Source organism: Paroedura picta, chromosome 2 (genome assembly GCF_049243985.1).
Source record: "Paroedura picta isolate Pp20150507F chromosome 2, Ppicta_v3.0, whole genome shotgun sequence".
Classification (NCBI taxonomy): Eukaryota; Metazoa; Chordata; class Lepidosauria; order Squamata; family Gekkonidae; genus Paroedura; species Paroedura picta.
Window position 1 is genome coordinate 165544813 of NC_135370.1, and position 20782 is coordinate 165565594.

Genomic DNA, 20782 nt, shown 5'->3' on the forward strand with positions numbered 1-20782 from the left:
ATAGGGGGAGGGATATATTTGACCATTCTATGAACTCTATTCTAGTGTAAGAGCCAGCTTGGTGTGAGAGCCTGCTTGGTGTAGTGGTTAGGAGCGTAGACTTCTAATCTGGAGATTCTCCACTCTTCCTCCACATGCAACTAGCTAGGTGACCTTGGGCTGGACACAGCACTGATAAAGCTGTTCTGACCAAGCAGTGATATCAGGGCTCTCTCAGCCTCACCTCCCTCACAGGGTGTCTGTTGTGGGGAGAGGAAAGGGAAGGCAACTGTAAGCCACTTTGAACCTCCTTCGGGTAGAGAAAAACAGCATATAAGAACCAATTGTTGTACTTCTAATCTGTTGAGCCGGGTTTGATTCCCCGCTCCTCCCCCACATACAGCCAGCTGGATGACCTTGGTGTCTCCACACCACTGATAGAGCTGTTCTGACTGAGCAGTAAAATTAAGGCTCTCTCAGCCTCACCTCCCTCACAGGGTGTCTGTTGTGGGGAGAGGAAAGGGAAGGCAATTGTAAGTCACTTTGAGACTCCTTGTGGTAGAGAAAAGCGGCATATAAGAACCAACTCTTCTTCTTCTTCAGTAATATCAGGGCTCCCTCAGCCTCACCCACCTCACAGGGTGTCTGTTGTGGGGAGAGGAAAGGGAAGGTGAATGTAAACCGCTTTGAGACTCCGGGTATAGAAAAGCAGCATATAAGAACCAACTGTTCTTCATCTAAGTAGCTTAAGTTGTGTCTCAAACTGCAGCCACTTACTTTGTCTCGTAGAACATCCATGAAAGGAAATGGCTGTGCTGCCCTGAGGATGCTTAAAAAGTCTAGATTGACAGGCTCCATGTGGTGCTTGAAGATCTCCGCAAATTTTAACTCATCTCCAGACTAGGAATGGTTTAAAGATTTGCGGGGCCCACAGCACCAGAGCCAGTTTAAGGATTTGCGGGGCCCCAGCAGGGTACAATTTTGGTGGGACCCCCCACAGTAGAAAGGGGTATCACTCTGAGTGTCCTTAAAGAGAACAAGGGGGGGGGAACAGAGAGGCTATGGCCTTGATCCAGGGGTAGGAAGGCCTCATGGGGAGTCCCTGGAAGTGGAGGGCCTGTAGCATGGGCTATATGGGCTATATGGATTAACCAGCCCTGCTTCAGACTAAAAAGATAAGTCCCTCTGGCGAAAATGACTCCTTTGGAAAGTGAATTCTATGGCCTTATACCCAGTTGATGTGCCCCCTCTCCAAATTCTGTGCTTCCCAGCCCCCACCTCCAAATCTCCAGGAGTTTTCCAACCTATAATTGGCTTAGGTTGGGAAATACCTGGATATTCTTGGGGTGGAGCCTGGAGGAGATTTTGGGGGTGGGGCCCACTCCGCCCCCAGATCTCCTGAAAATGTAGCTTCCAGAAATGTAACGTCTTTTCCTCTGGGTTGAGAAATTATGGCCCATTATGCACGGGCCATAATGCCCGCACTGGCGGTGGTAGCGTTTCGGGGAAAATCCCCGATAATGCTTGCCGCCGCCATCAGAGGGGGTGCCTCCCGGCCCAGGGCTATGGAAGGCCGGCGTTAAGCAAACGCGGGAACTTCCACAGCTTCCTGGGTACGCCAGGGGCTGACAGGGGCTGAGGCGGGCCGGTGCTGTGCATAATCGCCAGCGCCGGGTCTTTCGGTCCGCCCAGCCCCGATCTGCAGTGTCCCTTCAGCAGAGCTGGCAGAGGCGACCCCCTGCCCCCACCAGTGTGTGTGAAGGGGGCCTGGCCCCCCACTCCTGGCCCCTCCCCACCTCCCCCCGGCCACTTGTCTTACCTCGGCCGGCAGCGATCCAGCCCTCCTGGCCCCTGTGTAAAGAGCATGCGTGCTACGCCGGAACAGCCCAGCATGCCCTGCCCCCGTCCATACACAGTGGGGCATTATGCACCACTGCAACAGCACGGTGGCAGTGCGGGGTAGCTGCCACCATGCATAAAAAGTCTAATCGGCTCAATTCACTTTCATGGCAAAAATTACACATCGGGATTGGAAAACGAGCTACCCGGTTATGACAGGCCCCCCGCATTTCCCACACAGCTTTCTCTTTACAACCTTTGTGAGAAGCCCCATTCCCCACCCTCTGCGGTTGCTTGCATTTCCTGCAGTTGACATATTTCAAGCTTCTCGACTGCTGATTGAAGAATAAAAGGGCTCTCAACATTCTCTTTTTCTTCCCTGTGTGTTCCTGTTACTTGGAGAGGGGGGACTGTTACTGTTCTACTTGTATTTTGTTTCCCCTAGTGGTCGATTCAATATGACATTGATTTGCCTTCAGCATATTTCCCTGCAGAGTTAAACTGCAGCTTTTGTGCCGGACATAAACCAATGTAATATTGAACTCATCTCTAGAGGGAGCAAAACACATGTAGAACTGACTTCCCCCTCCCCCTTCCAGCAACTCACAAGTGAAGAATATTAGAATGAAGAAAAGTTCTTAAGTCAAAGGAAATTCAAGACCACTTTGATGAAAATACCTCCTGCCTTCAGACAGAATACTCCCTCACACAAATCTAATTATCGAGGGAAAACAGGCCTGGGGCTGAATTTCCCCTGTTTTAGGGATGGTGCTACCACTAGTTCATTCATGCATAACTGTGCATATCTCTTCGTTATAGTGGAGCGTGCCAGCTACACTGTCCACTCCGCCCCCCCCCTATCATGTTTTGTATGGAGGATGGAATTATTAGGGAAAAAAAGTTGTTGGTACTTTGGTAAAAAACACATGTTGAAAAGTGTCCATCAGATTGTTTGGTTTTGAAAGACCTGTGAACAAGCCTCAAATGGCCTAATTTCTCTCAAGTACATGAACACCAGCAAGCTCTTGTTACAAAACCAGGAATACCCTGGGACTGCGATCCGTGTGGCAAACTTTACCACATCATAATTATTTCAGAGGACATCTGAGTACAAGATTCCCAGCGTAATTCTTAAAAGCTTTTTCATAAATATTCCATGGCCTTTCCAAGAGTGTAATGTGTCTTGCCGTGACATTAAATGAGGAAGCTGTTGGAAGGGGTGGGATGTCAACAAATTTATCCGCCAATAGCACACTCCTTTGGCACAAAAAGCCCATTCTTATCTTTACATCCCATAATGAGGAGGCAGAGCCAGGATTTGTTGCTGTAACTCCCCGGGTGGGTCGATGTACAGCTGCGAAGAAGAGGAGGAGAAGGAAGGAGAGGAAGGAGAGTCATTCATGCTTCCCTTGCATTTCTTCTGCTTTCCCTGACAGAGAAATTCAGGTTCTTCATTTCCCCCCCCTGTGGTTTTTCTAAGCAGCGTTAGAGGAAACTTCTTTTCGCATGATGTCAGACTGCGAGGGAATGGCTGTGGGTAAGTGCCAGATTTATATTTACCACGCTGTCCTGAAGTCTAGTTCATATTCTCAGATTGCAAAGGGAACGCATTAGAAAACCGCTTAGGTTTTAAAGGAAATGTTCACATGGAGTAAAGGAAGGAACAATATTTAAACAGTCCTCAGCCCCCTTTTGAGTTCAGGCCTGAATTTTTTAAATTTTGTATAGTCCTTCCTGAAAACCAGGCTTCAGAGGTTACATGCTTATATTTTACTCTATGCAAAGCAAAGGGTAATGGATGTATGGTTTTTATAACCTAACGTCTCTGGATCTGAAGTTGCTGGGTTGGTAGTGATGGCAATAAAGGGGGGGGGGAATAGCTTCCCCTGCGCAGAAAAATGGCAATGCCCAAATTTGTCCTTTGGAGCACTCAAGAAAGAATGTCTGGGAATTGGACCAGAAACAAGCATCTTGCTGTAACCTACTTTTATCACTTCCCAGCTGCAAAAAAGCCTGCAAAGAAGGTGGCGCAAAGTAATATTAAAAATAGATGCACTGCAGGAAGGAAAAGAGACATGCACAATATTCTTCTGGTTGAAAATGGATCATTTGCTTCATTCTGTTGTGTGTTGGGAGAATAGGGTCACCGGGTATCCCCTGGTCACTGGCAAAGGGAGGGGAGAGGTTGCCAGATCCAGGCTGGGGAACTCCTGGAGATTTGGGGTTTGAGCTTTGGGAGGTTCTCAGAGGGGTAGGATGCCATAGAGTCCACCCGCCAAAGTGCCCATTTTCTCCAGGGGAACTGATCTCTGTAGTCTGGAGATGAGCTGTAATTCTAGGTGTCTCTAGTGCCCATCTGGAGGTTGGCTTCCCTCAGTGGTAGAATATATGCTTTGCGTTCAGAGGGTCCCAGGTTCAAGTCCTCTCATCTCTGGATAAGTAGATGATGTGAAAAGCCCCTTTCTGAGTCCCTCGCAAGACCTTGACAGCCGGAGTAGACAATACTGAATTTGATAGACCAATTATCTGATTCAGTGTAAGGCAGCTTCTTGTACACATGGGTTATCTACAAAAGCTCTTATCAAGACACTCCCCAAAAGATGTATACTTTGAGCTAGAATACTGTACTCCTTTTCTTCATCCTTATAAGAGAGTGGTTCTCAACCTTTCTAATGCTGCAACCTTTTAATACAGTTCCTCTTGTTGTGGTGACCCCCAACCATAAATTTATGCATGTGTTCTTTCACAGAAATTAACCAAAACTGACCAATGGTGTGAAGATCCATTGTTCATGATTGTATATAAATTGTTTTTTTTTCTGGGGGTTCTCAGTTCAGTTCTGCCTCTTGCCCCACCATGCTGATCTTGCTCTTTTCTGCTGTTCCAGACAGACAAACGCTCTATCTTGATCTGCCCTGCAAGGCTGTTGTGTGGATGGTGCCCTGCTGCCAAGCTGCTTGACCTGCTGCAACCCCTATAAAAGGGCCGTTCGACCCCCAAAGGGCTCCCGACCCCCAGGTTGAGAACCACTGGCCTAGATTATCAAGAGCCTTCTGATTTTGCAAACAGATATCTCCCACTTTTATTTTTCTCTTCTTCTCTAATGCAATTATTCCCAGTGCTTAGTAGGTTTAAGATAAACCACATTCCAACTTCAGTTTGTATTTTCTGCATTCTTGCAATAGAACAGAAGAGGAGGATAGAAAGGGGGATACCATATCAAAAACACATCCTGTGTTATAGCAGAGTGTCTTTCAGCAGAACCAGCCTAATTTTCGAAGCTGGAGCCATGATTGCTTATTAAGTACAGTAAATTACCACAAGGATGTAGACGAGAACAGTCAGGTGGGATACCGGTGACAGAGGCAATATTTATAGCTAGATGGCTGTTTTATGTTCCATTTCCTTTCCCAAAAGGAAATGGCTTCAGATATAAACTTGGAAACAATTGTTAGAGTAAATATCTGTTTTACAGCAGGCAGAACTGCAGCAGAAACTAATTTAACTACCACAGATTTTCCTGAGTTTGGGGAGCAGCCATGCCCATTACCCAGTGCTAGAGCATCCACTGTACCAGAAGGTTGCAGGTTTTATCCTGGGCATCTCCAGTTAAAAGAACCAGGTTGTAACTCAGGTGAAAGACCTTTACCTGAAATCCTGGCGTCCAAGGAGATGAGGCAGATTCAAGTGTATTTCTGTATTAAGATAATGTTTTTGAGTTCTTGGTAGACCTCCAAAACTGCAGTTGCACGTTTGTTGGAGAGGGACCAAATATTAAACATGGAGCAAACCAAATAACATTGAATAAAGTTCTTGCATAAATTCTTCCAGTTTGTCGGCTTCTTAGAGGTAGCTGGTCGGCCACGGTGTAAACAGAATGCTGAACTAGACGTGCCTTAGGTCTGATTCAGCATGACTCTTATGTTCTTACCGAATTCCTTGCAAAAGCAAGAACACCTTTGCTTTTATTTTGAACTTAGTTGACAATCAGCTCTCGGAATACCAAGAGGGGATGGGAAAGGGGGCTCATGATCCCAACAACCCACTTTCCTAGCCCTGGTTAATAGGGATGGGCATGAACCATCTGATGAACTACAGTTCATCATTAATTTTGCCTGGTTCATGGTTCACACAACAATGACTGTGAACTGAACAACCACAGACGTTATAAATTCTGGTGCAGTTTGTGAGGAGCAGAAAGTAGGGGTTTAAACTCCTGCTTTCTGCTCTCCAGAAAAAACAGCGGAGCTCCCCTTCACTGAGCCATTTGGTTTAAATGTCATGGAGCCATTTAAACCCCTACTTTTTGTGCCCTGTGAAAAACCCTTATGAACCAGTTCAGTTCGCAAACTGGCATATCAGTTCATGGTTCGGGGACAATTAACTGAACTCCAAAACAATGTGGTTCATTTGCACCCCAAGTACTTAACTGTAACACTTGTACTGAAACTCTTAGTTACTTTTGATAACTCTCAGCTGAATGAGAGTATCATTGGGGATAATACAGAATTTCTGGCATGATTGCACAAGCAACAACTGGTGAAGCTGTTTTTATCAAGGCTCAGTAACTATCAAAGCATTCTGTCAAAGAGTGTTCTTTTATCCCCAAATATTCATGCAATGCTCTTCTTGTATATTTGTCAATATACAATATATTTGTATATAAAAAGGTAAATGTATCCCCTGTGCAAGCACCGGGTCATGTCTGACCCTTGGGGTGATGCCCTCTAGCGTTTTCATGGCAGACTCAATTTGGGGTGGTTTGCCAGTGCCTTCCCCAGTCATTACCGTTTACCCCCCAGCAAGCAAGCTGGGTCCTCATTTTACCGACCTCGGAAGGATGGAAGGCTGAGTCAACCTTGAGCCGGCTGCTGGGATCGAACTCCCAGCCTCATGGGCAGAGCTTTCAGACTGCATGTCTGCTGCCTTACCACTCTGCGCCACAAGAGGTTCTTATATTTGTATATATACCACACAAAAATAATAGTCAACAGTCCCACATAAGAAAATTCTTTCTTTTCACCCAATATTAGACTGTGGTAAGAGATAATGGAAATACCCACAAGGTATAAATGTATTTCATCAGATATTAACCCTAGATAGGATCAAAACAAAAACAAATGCTAAAACTTGTGCTTCCTATGAAAGATCCTTCTGTCCTTTGTTCCTAAGTTTCACTGCACTCTCTTCCTTCCCTTTTGGCTGAGTTTTGAGCTGCTATTAGGCCAACAGATCTGAGTCATTCACTCAGATCCATGCTGCTGGCATATAAGGTAGTTAATTTTATTCTCAGCCTGTCACTCCTAATTTCTGGCTTTTATTTAATCAGTGTATTAATGTATTTAACAATGGGTATAGTTTCTTTTCCCATGACAAGTGGCAATGTTCCTCTGCTTCTGTGGGAGTCTGAATCAAATTGTGTCGACTCTACTAGCTTGACTGACAAACGTTATGAAAGCACTCTGATGTTCCCTATGCACCGTGATGCTTTCTTTTTGTAATAAATCTAAATAAAGCCCCTTGTATGAATATTAACAGAATTGCAATACTCATTATCATACTCCCCCCGGTCTCTTTTTCTTAGGCCTGGAATTTTGCCTTCCAGCATAATTAGTATTTTGGTTTAGCACCTAGGTCTTTAGGTTTTTCTCTTCAACTACCAGATTTTTGAACTATACTTCTTGAACCATTTCTGAGCACAACTTAGAGGCTTGTTTGTACTGAGTCATATCATTGGTCTACCAGGGGCTGTATTGTTTAGCACAGCCTTTCTCAACTTTTTTACCATTGAGAACCCCCTGAAACAGTCTTCAGGCTTCGAGAAACCCCGAAAGTAGTGCTATTGTGCAGAATAGGGTTGGGAAGCAGTGCTGTGGACACGCCCACCTGAGGCCCCTCCCCTCTCCATCCCTCATTGGCCATTTGAGGAGGGCAGTCAACGTGCCCTTATATGGTCATATCATCCAAATAAATGTTTAACATTTTATATATATATATTTAAAATATATATATTTTAAAAATTAATTAACGCCCACCCTGGTTCACGAAACCCTGGTTGAGAAAGCCTGGTCTCATGTGAGTCAGTTGCTCTTCATGATCTTTGGTAGAGTCATTCACATCACCTGATTCTTTTAACTGGTGATGCTGGGGATTGAACCCAGGACATTCTGCATGTTGTACCACTGAACCACAGCTACACTGTAGTATAGACCAGGAGTGTCCAATGTGGTGCCCATGGGTACCACAGTGCCCTTTGACAAGTTTCCGGGCACTCATCAAGTGTCTTTAGAAAGTGAGTAGGGACGTGAGATGCTTTTCCCAGCAGGGTTGCCAAAGATCTTGTTCGCTGAGCAATTAAAAAACAAACAAACATTGCTTTTGGGAACATCTCCAACCACAGCACAAGTAGCTAAACTGCACGAATGAAGGGGCATGCATTCAAATATTTTAAACATTCATTTCAAAAGGCATCCTGTGAAACAGAGCTTCTGCCTAAAATGCTTAAAGAGTTACTATTAGCGTTGCATGACCTCATTGCCTGGCATTCTGTGGTTAGCTTTGCCTCTTGTGGTAGCCACTTTGAAGTTGCGCCCACCACATGAAAACATATGAAGCTGCCTTATACTGAATCAAAGTCCAGGCAAAGTCTTACTCAGGCAGAGGACTTTCACCTACTGCCAGATCTTTTAACTGAAGATGCTAAGGATTGAACCTGGGACCTTCTGTATGGCAAGCAGATGCTCTATCACTGGGCCATGACACCACCCTATGGAAGAATTCCAATGATTGAAGACCTCTGGTGCAGACAGTAGGACAGAAGGAGTTCTGAATTCATTAAGAAGAGTGTGCAATGGCAATACATTAGCTAAACTATTTGTGGATCCCGAAGAACATCTACCTATCTGGGTGATGGAGATGGGTCCCCGTATGAAGTTCGAACACCCTCCATCATGAATGTTCTGATGTCTCTTGAGTTCCATGGTGAATAATGGATATCCCAGTGTGAAAATCAGTAAGCTTCAGGCTCATCTGGAGAGAATGTGAGATAGTACTGTATAAGATTTTAATTGATGAACATTAAACACAAACCTAGGTATATCTTAAGAGCCTCTTGTGGCACAGAGTGGTAAGGCAGCTTTCTGAAAGCTTTGCCCATGAGGCTGGGAGTTCAATCCCAGTAGCCGGCTCAAGGTCGACTCAGCCTTCCATCCTTCCGAGGTCAGTAAAATGAGTACCCAGCTTGCTGAGGGGTAAACAGTAATGACTGGGGAAGGCACTGGCAAACCACCCCGTATTGAGTCTGCCATGAAAATGCTGGAGGGCGTCAGCCCAAGGGTCAGACATGACTCGGTGCTCGCACAGGGGGTACCTTTACCTTTACCTTTTTAGGTATATCTACGCTTGCATTCTAACAAACAACAGAAGTGCAATACAAATTAATGTTTAAAACTGGAAGAAGAGAGTGCCAAAATGAAAATCATCAAAATTACGCTCATGCGCTTGTGAAAAAAAGATGTTGTCAAAAATATGTTTGGATGAGGACCTCCTTTTTATTGTTTTTTGTCACGTGTGAAGTGGCTCTCTGTGCTATACCTATACCAATGCTGCAAACGTATGCTAATTTACCCGGGAGTAAATCCTATTGAACATGCATAGGATTTCAGTTTGAATCCCTAGGAGCAAAGCATGGATCCTGACAAGATTTCAAATAATCTGATTCCAGAGTATCTCAGTTCTTGTTTGTACATTGAACAATTTCCATGTGTTTATGTGGATATCACTATATAATGTGATTATCCAGCAACAGTGACAGGGATACAATTCAGTTCCTCTTATACAAGCAATACCACTAGATATTTGGCGCTAGAAACTAGGAGGAACCAATCAATAATTACTTGTGCAAATGGAAATGCAAATTCAGAGGCAATATCTTAGTCAGTACAATGGTTCCCAGCCTGGGAGAGACGGCAGAGTTATTGCAAGGAATCTATGCATCCATTTGTGCACTAAGCATGGACATCTTGATCTTTTTATCATGTATTTCTTCAATCAGTAGATGCTGGGAGTTTTATGTTGCAGGTGTGCTAAGTGCCATTGAGTCACTTGTGACATGGCCACCCTATGAATTAACGACCTTCAAAATATCCTATGTTAATGACATCCTTGCTCAGGTCTTGCAAGGTGAAGACCATGGCTCCTGGTCCATGGCAGCTGGGTCTCCCAGTGTCTCGGAGGGATCTTCTGCCTCCGGAGCACCTCTTGGTGCCAGCTCGGAGAGTGCAGGCATGATAGTTTCCTTGATTGACTCCATCCATCTCCTATTGGGCCTTCCTCTTTACCTGCTGCCTTCAGTGTTTCCTATTGGCAACATTGTCTTTTCTTGTAATGTCATTAAAAATATGATAGCCTCAGTTTAGTCATTTTAGCTTCCAGGGAGAAATCAGGCTCCATTTGATCACGAAACCACTTATTTTTCTTTTTGGCTGTCCACAGTGCCTGTAAAACTCTCCAGCAACACATGGAAAATGGTCTGCTGCTGCTTTGTACATAGATTTTAGGTTGACTTTAGTCAATTACTTGTGTTTTAATGGTAAGTGTATTAATATAGTGGGCTTTGTACCTGCTTTGTACTACCTGAAGGACTTTACAGTTGCCTATCCTTCCTCTCCCCATAACAGATGGGGTGGTGTTGAGATAAGTGGTGTTGAGAGAGATAAGTGGTGCTGAGAGAGCTCTGAGAGAACTGTGACTATCCCAAGGTGACCCAGCAGGTTTCCTGTGGATGAGAAGTGGGAAATCAAACCTGGTTCCCCAGATTAGAGGCTGCCACTCTTAACCACTACACCAACCTGGCTCTTGGAAACCCTGTCTTAGTGCAAGCTGCCAGTGCGGTCACAAGAATTCTGGCACACTGATAAATCTCCCAAGGGATCCAGGCACATTTTATTTGCACTATAAGTAGCCTGGTGACCTAGTGACTTTAAACATTACCCTAATAAATTATTTGCAGTATACAAACCACATAATTTGAGGAATTTAAGCCCGTAGCTACGGCAAGCAAAATATCTTTCTTTCTGTGCTGTTTGCAGCCTACACAAGAATCCAGTATGAACAGCTGCATAATTAGCTCTTGCCAGATGGAGTGGGAGGTGGATAAAGGCAGGACTGGAGGAGGGAGTTGCTGTCTGTGGCCCCCTCTTCAGTTCCAGCATCTAGCCATAACAAACTGGCCAAGAGTTCTTTCCTACAAGAAGCTTTAGTGATATCCAGTGCCTTGGATTTTAGTAGCAAACTTTTCAAAACGGGGGGGGGGGGGGGAACCCTTCCTAATGTGAGTGGAGAAATTAAACATGCTGGCAGAGGACCAGAAATTACAAGGAGAAAGAAAAGTTGCTCCTTGGATCTGGAAGGAGCCCAGTTAAAGAAAGGGCCCAGGAAAATTGAACACAAGAGCATCATACGTGGCACAAAATGCTTATAACTAAATGAAGGTATGTGCAAACGAATGGCCAGAACCTGCATCTCAAAAGAATTAGGAAATCAGTTCTGTGAATATAGTAATTTGATGATGCAGAGATATTAAACCAAAACAAAACATCTGTAAATGATGAGGAAGCAGCATAAATGTCCAAGTCCTTTCTAACAAATGGAATGAACTTGTAGTGCAGGAGTGGTCAAACTGTGGCTCTCCAGGTGCCCATGGACTACAATTACCATGAGCCCCTGCCAGCAGGGGCTCATGGTAATTGTAGTCCATGGGCATCTGGAGAACCACAGTTTGACCACTCCTGCAATAGCGTGTAGTGGTTAAAGTGTTGGGCTAGGATCTGGAAGACCCAGGTTCAAAGCCCTGTTTAGCCCTGGGATCTTCCTGGCAACCTTGGGCTGGTCACACCCACTGAGTTTTACAGGTAGGGTTAAGCACACAAAACAAGCAAGCACCCCCAGAAATCAAAGTGGCTCAATTTGGCACACAATTACAACAATATAACCCGAGCAGTGTACTAGATGCCTCGCATTTCACGTTCACGGTCTCTCTCACTGTATCCTCAAGTCCCAAAATGTTTTTAAAAGTGCACGGTGTAGCCAAAAGAATAAAGGATAATCAAGCAAAGTCTTTTGGGTGAAAGTCCAAAAGGCACTATCTCTTCTTGTTCAATTCTCATTAATCCTTTCAAGACAACATAAGTCATGTAGATCAGTGGTCCCCAACCTTTTTATCACCGGGGACCACTCAACGCCTTTTACTGAGGCCCGGTGGGGGGGGGTAGTTTACTCCTCTACTCTCAACCACTGCCCTAACGCTCTCTGGTCACTATGGTAATGTTTAAACATCCCTTCAAAATAAGATACAGACACGCCACAACAATGAAGTGTGTTGTAAAGGGCTGGGGGGGGGATGAAGTAAAGAGCCGGGGGGGGGAGAAGGTGTCCTTCGGGGCCCACCTCCAGTTAGTCGAAGGACCACATGTGGTCCGTGGCCCACAGGTTGGGGATTGCTAATGTAGATTATCCTTCTTCATAACATCATGCTTCACAGGCAGACAAGAACCTGATGCATTCTTGTTTTGTTGAAACATCATCCAGTGCCTTATTTCTTACAGTATTTTCAAATGCCTCAACGGGGGAAGATCATATTCATTAGTGCCAATTTCCACAGCATCTGCTGATGCTCCCAGCTGCATACCCGGCAGACGCAGTAGAAATTGTAGAGCACGTAGATTGTAGTGTAACTATGACTAGCATAATGCAAAGTAGTTTGGAATGGTACCTATTTCTTGTATTCAAAAGGTCTCCCATGCAATTCAATCTCAAGTGAATACAGTCAAATCCAAATTGCTGTTCTTTCCTATTTATCTCTGGAATCTGTTATCCATTTTCATTATGCTGTTTGTTAATTTACTCTCACACTTTGCCTATATGAATTGCTGACTTCCATTCCATGACATTGTATCTGAGGTAGGGTGCGTGCCCACGAAAGCTCATACCCTGAATAAAGTGTTAGTCTTAAAGGTGCTACTGGACTCAAAATTTGTTCTGCTGCTTTGGACCAACATGGCTACCCACTTGGTAAAAGGTAAACGTATCCCCTGTGCAAGCACCGAGTCATGCCTGACCCTTGGGGTGATGCCCTCTAGCGTTTTCTTGGCAGACTCAATACGGGGTGGTTTGCCAGTGCCTTCCCCAGTCATTACCGTTTACCCCCCAGCAGCAAGCTGGGTACTCATTTTACCAACCTCGGAAGGATGGAAGGCTGAGTCAACCTTGAGTCAGCTGATGGGAGCGAACTCCCAGCCTCATGGTCAGAGCTTCAGACAGCATGTTGGCTGCTTTACCACCCTGCGCCACTGCCCACTTGAATCCACTCTAAAAACATTTTGGGAGTTGAGGATTCAAACAGAGAGCCCATAAATGTGAAATGCAAGGCATCTAGTGTACTGATAAAGTCATATTGTTGTAATTGTGTGCCAAATAGAGCCACTTTGATTTTTGGCAGTGTTTGTTTCTTTTGTGTACATAGCAGTTTTCAACACCATTCCACTGTATGTTGATTAACAGGTAGCTTTGGGTTGGGGAAATACCAGGAGATTTTGAAGGTAGCGACTAGGGATGGTGGAGCTTGGGTTTGGGGAGGGGGGGAACCTCAGCAGGGCTTGATATCATAGGGTTCACCCTCCAAAGCAGGGATTTTCTCCAGGGGGAATGATCTGTGTTGCCTGGAGATCTCCACGTGCCACATGGAGGTTGGCAACCCTACCCACAGGGTTCATGTGAGGCTACAGTGGAAGAGCCAAGAAGCCATTTTGGATCTCCTTGGGGAGAAAATCAGAGAGATAATCAATTGAGGGTCCTAAATAAATACCCAGCTTGCTGGGGGGTAAACGGTAATGACTGGGGAAGGCACTGGCAAACCACCCCGTATTGAGTCTGCCATGAAAACGCTAGAGGGCGTCACCCCAAGGGTCAGACATGATTCGGTGCTTGCACAGGGGATACCTTTACCTTTAAATAAATTCACGGGTGCACTTTTAAAGCTCAAGGCTTATTTGTCATCATAATATAGTTTCCAAATGGCTACCTTCCAAAAGGTCACATTCACATTCCCAGGGGAAACTCAGTGAAATTCATCACCCTTTCCCCCCCTTTACTACTCAACAGCCAGCCCATTGCGTGAAAGCCTGCAAAGGAGACTATCGAGGAGGGCCAGCTCCTGGCTGTACTTGGTTCTTAACAAACGCAAAACCGCTTCAAATACAGCTCATTGCTCTGGTATTTGCAGAGGTGCCGCTCACTCTAAAGCAGTTTTTAAATGACCACTTCTGTATTCCGATTTTAGGATAAAGGGATTAGGTACCCCATCACCCTGGGAAAGCAGCTTTGTGGACGGTACCTCGAATGATGATACTGTGCTGGTTCTTCTCAGCCGTCCTTGTCAACAGAGACCCAGGAAGGATGGAAGGGCTGTGTTATGTCTGTGGGCATTTGACCACTGATGCAAATGAGGGCTTCTGCCAGCTAAGGAACTAGCCAATTAAAGGAACCTGATTGCTCTGCTTAGGGCCAATCAGATTGCTCTGCTTAGGGCCAATCAGAGGCAGCAGCTGGCTCCCTGAAAGGTATAAAAGGGCATGAGTTTGCCTGTTTTTCTCTGTTCAGTAGTTGTAGTCTGTTGCTGGAATTGCTAAATCAAAAGAGCTGTTCTGAAGAATTGGAGTCTGTGATCACTGAACCTGCAGACTTAATAGGCTGCTTAACCAGACCTGAAATCAATCCAGCTTTATACAGGTGTAGCAAGCCTGGTAGCTCAACCTAGCCTGATCTCCTCAAAGCTCAGAACCCTTGAGGAAGCCCAGGTGTTCTGCAGAAGAAGGCAATAACAAACCACTTCTATTTTTATTGAGAATGTGCAGAGGAGAGTGACAAGGATGATCTGGATCCTGGGAACATGGGAATGTTCAGCCTGGAGAAGGGGAGGTTGAGAGGGGACATGATGGCTCTTTTTAAGTACCTGAAGGCTGTCACTTGGAGGAGGGCAGGATATGACCTGCAGTAATGGCTTTAAACTGCTTGTAGAACGGGACAAGCTAAACATCAGGAATATTTTTTTAATTCAGCAGTGGAATAGGCTGCCTAAGGAGGTGGTGAGCTCCCCCCTTACTGGCAGTCTTCAGGCAGCAGTTGGACGGACACTTATCATGGCTGCATTGAGCAGGGGGTTGGACTAGATGACCAGTATGGCCCCTTCTAATGCTATTATTCTATTCTATTCTATTCTATTCTATTCTATTCTATTCGTCATTTGCCTTGAAAATTCCATGAGGTAGAACTTTATGAGGCTGCTGTGAGTCAGTTGCAACTCAATGATTCACTTTTATCTTCTTTTCTTCTTTTAACTTGGGCATTACTCGTGTGGTGTAGTGCAGTGGTCCCCAACCTTTTTATCATCAGGGACCACTCAACGCTTGACAATTTTACTGAGGCCCGGTAGGGGGGCGGTAGTTTACTCCTCTACTCTCAACCATTGCCCTAACGCTCTCTGATCGCTATGGTAATGTTTAAACATCCCTTCAAAATAAGATACAGACACGCCACAACAATGAACATAAGGAACGTTTTATTTTCATGGAAATTTTAACTCATGACAATGACAAATCAGTGGGAACCCTGAGCTTGTTTCTCTCCAACGAGATAGTCCCATCTGGGAGTGATGGGAGACAATGACACCCAAAGTGTGTTGTAAAGGGCCGGGGGGGATGAAGTAAAGGGCCAGGGGGGGCAAGGCGTCCTTCGCGGCCCACCTCCAATTAGTCGACAGCCCACAGGTTGGGGATCACTAGTGTAGTCGTTAAGAGCAGTGGAATCTAATCTGGAGAACTGAGTTTGATTCCCCACTCCTCCACATGCAGCCAGCTGGGTCACCTTGGGCTAGTCACAGTTCTCTTATAGCAGTTCTCACAGAGCAGTTCTCTTATTCTGTTGTAGGGAGAGGGAGGGAAAGGTGTTTGTAAGCTGCTTTGGGACTCCTTCGGGTAGTGAAAAGCAAGGTATAAATAGACAACTCTTCTCTTCTGGATATGGCTATACCCTGCTGTGCTTGATTCAAAACTGCTTGTGTTTTTGCAAGCATTTATGTCAAAAATTAAGACAGGCAGATGGATGGATAGATATAACAGGCTAGCCTAATTTCTTCAGATTTCAGAAATGACACAGGGTCGGCCCTTGGTCCTATTTGGATGAGAGGTCACCAAGGAATACCAGGGTCATGACACTGAGGCAGGCAATGGCAAACCTCATCTAAATTTCTTTTGCCTCAAAACCCCTACAGTGTTGCCATAAGTCAGCTGTGACTCAACGGCACTTTCAACCCCAAAATGCATGTCTGTGTGTATTGTGCTAGATTGGAGGGGACTGGCATTAGATTGGAGGGGACAGGCATTGCAAGAAGGGTTTTTCCAGTACGCTGTTTGCAACAATTGCAGCATTGCTTTTGAGGTGCATTTATATCAGCATGAAGAAGAAGAAAAAGAGTTGGTTCTTATATGCCGCTTTTCCCTACCCGAAGGAGGCTCAAAGCAGCTTACAGTCGCCTTCCCTTTCCTCTCCCCACAACAGACACCCTGTGGGATGGGTGAGGCTGAGAGAGCCCTGATATCACTGCCCCATCAGAACAGTTTTATCAGTGCTGTGGAGAGCCCAAGGTCACCCAGCTGGCTGCATGTGGGGGAGTGCAGAATCGAACCCGGCATGCCAGATTAGAAGTCCACACTCCTAACCACGACACCAAACTGGCTCTCATCCCACCCGGGATGATCCCTCATCCCACCCGGAAAATAAGCCTAAAATATCCATCTAGGGAGATCCAGCTACTTCCCCAAGGAATGTTGTCTGACCAAACAGGAAAGCTGTATTTACTTTGTGGGAAGGCAGATTCATCAAGGTCAGTACTTTTCCCTCCGGCTGGCTGTCTCGCTCCAGGATCCCTTTGACAAGCCTGCTTCCCAAAGACAGTTTAAGTCTGAGACCCTGCAATATGGAAGGTGGGACCTTGAATGAGCCTTCTGTGAGCATCAGCCATTGTGCAGGGGCTTCTGCATGGAGCCTTAAATATAACAAGGTCTTTCGGCGCGTGGAAAACTGCATGCAGCACACAATCCGGCACCAATTTAAGCAAAGCAAGGGCAAGCGTAATGTGATCACAGCTGCACACACGCAAAAAAAAAAAAAAGCAGGACACAAACATGCTGCTGCATTGAAAATAAATTGCAAGCAAAGGGGAAAGACTGTACTACTGTCTGTAATGCAGACATCGTCATTAGGAAGGAAAGAAGGACTGTGACAAGGTCAGGCCAAGGCAGACGTAGACTCAGCTTGCTCTTTTTAGCCCCAGGTCCTTTGCTTTGGTTATGAACGTAGAATACATTTTTCCCTCCTGGGATTCCCACTGTGTAGTTGTTAAGTAGTGCAGTGGTTAAGAGCAGTGGCCTCTAACCTGGAGATTCCCCACTCCTCCTCCACATGCAGCCAGCTGGGTGACCTTGGGCTAGTCATAGTTCTCAGAGCTCTCTCAGCCAAACCTCCTTCACAGGGAGAAGAAGGGAAGGCAATTGTAAGCCACTTTAAGACTCTTTTTGGGTAGTAAAAAGTGGGGTATAAAAACCAACTCTTCTTGGTGTAGTGATTAGGAGTGTGGACATCTGGTGAGCCGGGTTTGATTCCCTGCTCCTCCTCCATGTGCAACCAGCTGGGTGACCTTGGGCTCGCCATAGCACTGATAAAGCTGTTCTGACCAGCAGTAATATCAGGGGTCTCTCAGCCTCACCCACCTCATAGGGTGTCTGTTGTGGGGAGAGGAAAGGGAAGGCGACTGTAAGCCGCTTTGAGACTCCTTCGGGGAGAGAAAAGCAGCATATAAGAACGAACTCTTCTTCTATTTCAAGCTTGGTGAAGCATGCACATGAAAGGTTTTGCTTGTTCTCCATTTGTATTCCAACACTGGGCATGTATCTTTTCCTAACTACTTTCTCCACTCATTGGCTCATGTGGGATCAACTAAAGTCCTGTATGATGGCCCTTTGCCCCATATGTCAACTGAATGTGCAAGGAAGAAAGGTGAGCACAAGCACACATACTGTGCTCCTCACCTTTGCCAGATCATCTGCACTTTGTAAAAACAGAGAGGAAATACCTGTGTGTACTCTCCCTCCTTGTGGCTAGTAACATTTAGAAAGCATCAGTGCTGATCCCAGGGCTAGAGTTACCCATTATGGCTCAAACCTGGAAGTGACTTCCATAAGAATCTAAGAGAAGCCATGATGGATAAAGATTGATGCCCACATGTCAGGAACTAATTCCACTGTTTTTTTTGTTATTTTATGGAGGCTGTCAGTCTTCTTCAACAGTAATCATAGAATCATAGAGTTGGAAGGGGTCATACAGGCCATCTAGTCCAACCCCCTGCTCAATGCAGGATCAGCCCAAAGCATCCTAAAGCATCCAAGGAAAGTGTGTATCCAACCTTTGCTTGAAGACTTCCAGTGAGGGGGAGCTCACCACCTCCTTAGGCAGCCTATTCCACTGCTGAACTACTCTGACTGTGAAAATTTGTTTCCTGATATCTAGACTATATCGTTGTACTTGTAGTTTAAACCTATTACTGCGTGTCCTTTCCTCTGCAGCCAACAGAAACAGCATCCTGCCCTCCTCCTTTCAAATACTTAAAGAGGGCTATCATGTCCCCTCTCAACCTCCTTTTCTCCAGGCTGAACATTCCCAAGTCCCTCAACCTATCTTCATAGAGCTTGGTCCCTTGGCCCCAGATCATCTTCGTCGCTCTCCTCTGTACCCTTTCAATTTTATCCACGTCCTTCTTGAAGTGAGGCCTCCAGAACTGCACACAGTACTCCAGGTGTGGTCTGACCAGTGCCATATCCAATGGGACTATGACATCTTGTGATTTTGATGTGATGTCCCTGTTGATACAGCCCAAAATAGCATTCGCCTTTTTTACCGCTGCATCACACTGCCTGCTCATGTTTAGTTTACAATCCACAAGTACCCCAAGGTCTCGTTCACACACAGTGCTACCTAGAAGCGTATCCCCCATCCAGTAGGCATGCTTTTCATTTTTCTGACCCAGATGCAGAACTTTACACTTTATTAAATTGCATCTTGTTCTCATTTGCCCACTTTTCCATTGTGTTCAGATCTCGTTGAACTCTGTCTCTATCTTCCGGAGTATTTGCCAGTCCTCCCAATTTGGTGTCATCTGCAAACTTGATGAGTAGTCCCTCCACCCCCTCATCTAGATCATTAATAAATATGTTAAAAAGTACCGGGCCGAGCACCGAACCCTGAGGTACCCCGCTACTCACCTCTCTCCAGTCTGATGAAACACCATTGACAACAACTCTTTGAGTGCGGTTCTCTAACCAATTCCCTATCCACCTAACTATCTGAAAATCCAGTTTGCAGTCCTTCAACTTTTGAATTTTGAATATTGTGCTTGGCACCTTGGTATCCCAATGCCTCTATACTTGATTTGTACTGGCAGCTTGTAGGACATCAACAGTTTGACTGAGAGACTCTGATCTTTTTTCCTTTTGCCTCACTTCTTCCTCTTCTTAATCACTCCTTCCAAACTATTCTTTTGGTTTCTGTGGGTGAAAAGCGGGGTACAAAAACCAGCAGCTATTCATCCTCTTTTTCTGTATTTGTTGGGGGGTGGGGGAGGCTGGATGGGAGATCCTGTGATGATGGAGCTTTTCCCACCCTCGGCTTATATGCGAGTCAATAAGTTTGCCCCGATTTTGTGGTTACATTGGGTGCCTCAGCTTATATGCGGGTGGGCTTATATGCGAGTATATACAGTATTTTTAATAGGAAAAAACAAGGTATAAAAATTTAAACTTTAAGTTAAAATGCAAAACTTTCAGCTTACAGTTGTGGCCCAGAAGGAAAGTCAGCGTTGCCATGGTTTTAGAAACACATGTGTCGGCCCTGTAAAAAAAAAAAAATCCCATCAATTTTTCTCTTTGTTTCTCCTTCTGAAATCCAAATGATCCTAGAGGCAAAGAGAATTCTAAAATCCCCAGCATCCATTTGCCGGGAGCGCTCATGGAACGCGTCTTCGTCTGAAAAAAAGAATTCTCCATTTCTTTGGGCGAGAGGGATTTGCTTCGGCCTCCTCCCTCAGTAGCAATTATATTGACATGCTGGAGCTATCCATTAGCGGTAAGTACATAGAGGTCCCGTCATCCCTACATGTAGATAAAAGCAAAACACATCAATTATTTAAGTGCTTTTCCCCACTGCGTATTATTTTCTTTTGTAAAGCAGTGGTGTTCAGTCCCTACAGGGCCACGGCGCCTTTTATGCAAGCCGGCATTTTGATTAGAGACACGAGCCGCTCAGTCATTACGATTTCGATTACAGCCTCTTTGAGGAAACCTGTGAAGTTGAGCAGAAGGGCCTGGAAGTGTTGTTTTGCCTGCTCCCTTTCCTCTATCTCCTCTGCCAGGAAAATAAACGACAATGAGACCCTCTGAATGGCAGGCTGCTGAATATTTGTCAGTGTTTCTTGGGCTCCCGCCTACGGTGGATTCAGATGCAGCAAGGCATCGCTCGCTTTGCCGAAGAGCAAATATCGTTGCCGGTCAGTGTCGCTTGTAGGCACTTCCTTGTTAATTTAGAGGGATGCCACGGAAAAATGGAATACTGAATCGTTTTCTAGCTTTGTGGCGGGTAGAGTATGGCAGGCTGGCATCTCTTTATTTCTCCTTTGTGCTAGGAAGATGGTTTCAGGAGGGTAGCTGTCAGTTTGCTGTAGGAGAGCTAGAATTGAGCCCAGTAGCACCTCGGATGCTAACAAGATTTTATCCATCTATCCATCTATCCATCTATCCATCTATCCATCTATCCATCTATCCATCTATCCATCTATCCATCTATCCATCCATCCATCCAT

At 45.4% G+C, this 20782-nt stretch overlaps 1 protein-coding gene across 5 annotated transcripts in view; it reads left to right on the forward strand.

The window, feature by feature from the left end:
* The first annotated feature begins 3141 nt into the window (after positions 1-3141).
* Positions 3142-20782, forward strand: part of EML1 (EMAP like 1) — a 171534-nt gene continuing 153893 nt past the window's right edge. For 2 of the 5 annotated variants that reach the window (XM_077323652.1, XM_077323654.1), the window contains exon 1: positions 3144-3355. In XM_077323652.1, the coding sequence (XP_077179767.1) occupies positions 3325-3355 (31 nt within the window). In that variant the 5' untranslated portion in view covers positions 3144-3324. Of the gene's footprint in view, positions 3356-20782 lie in introns of all 5 variants that reach the window. The other 3 variants (XM_077323651.1, XM_077323657.1, XM_077323655.1) reach the window with 3 other exon arrangements.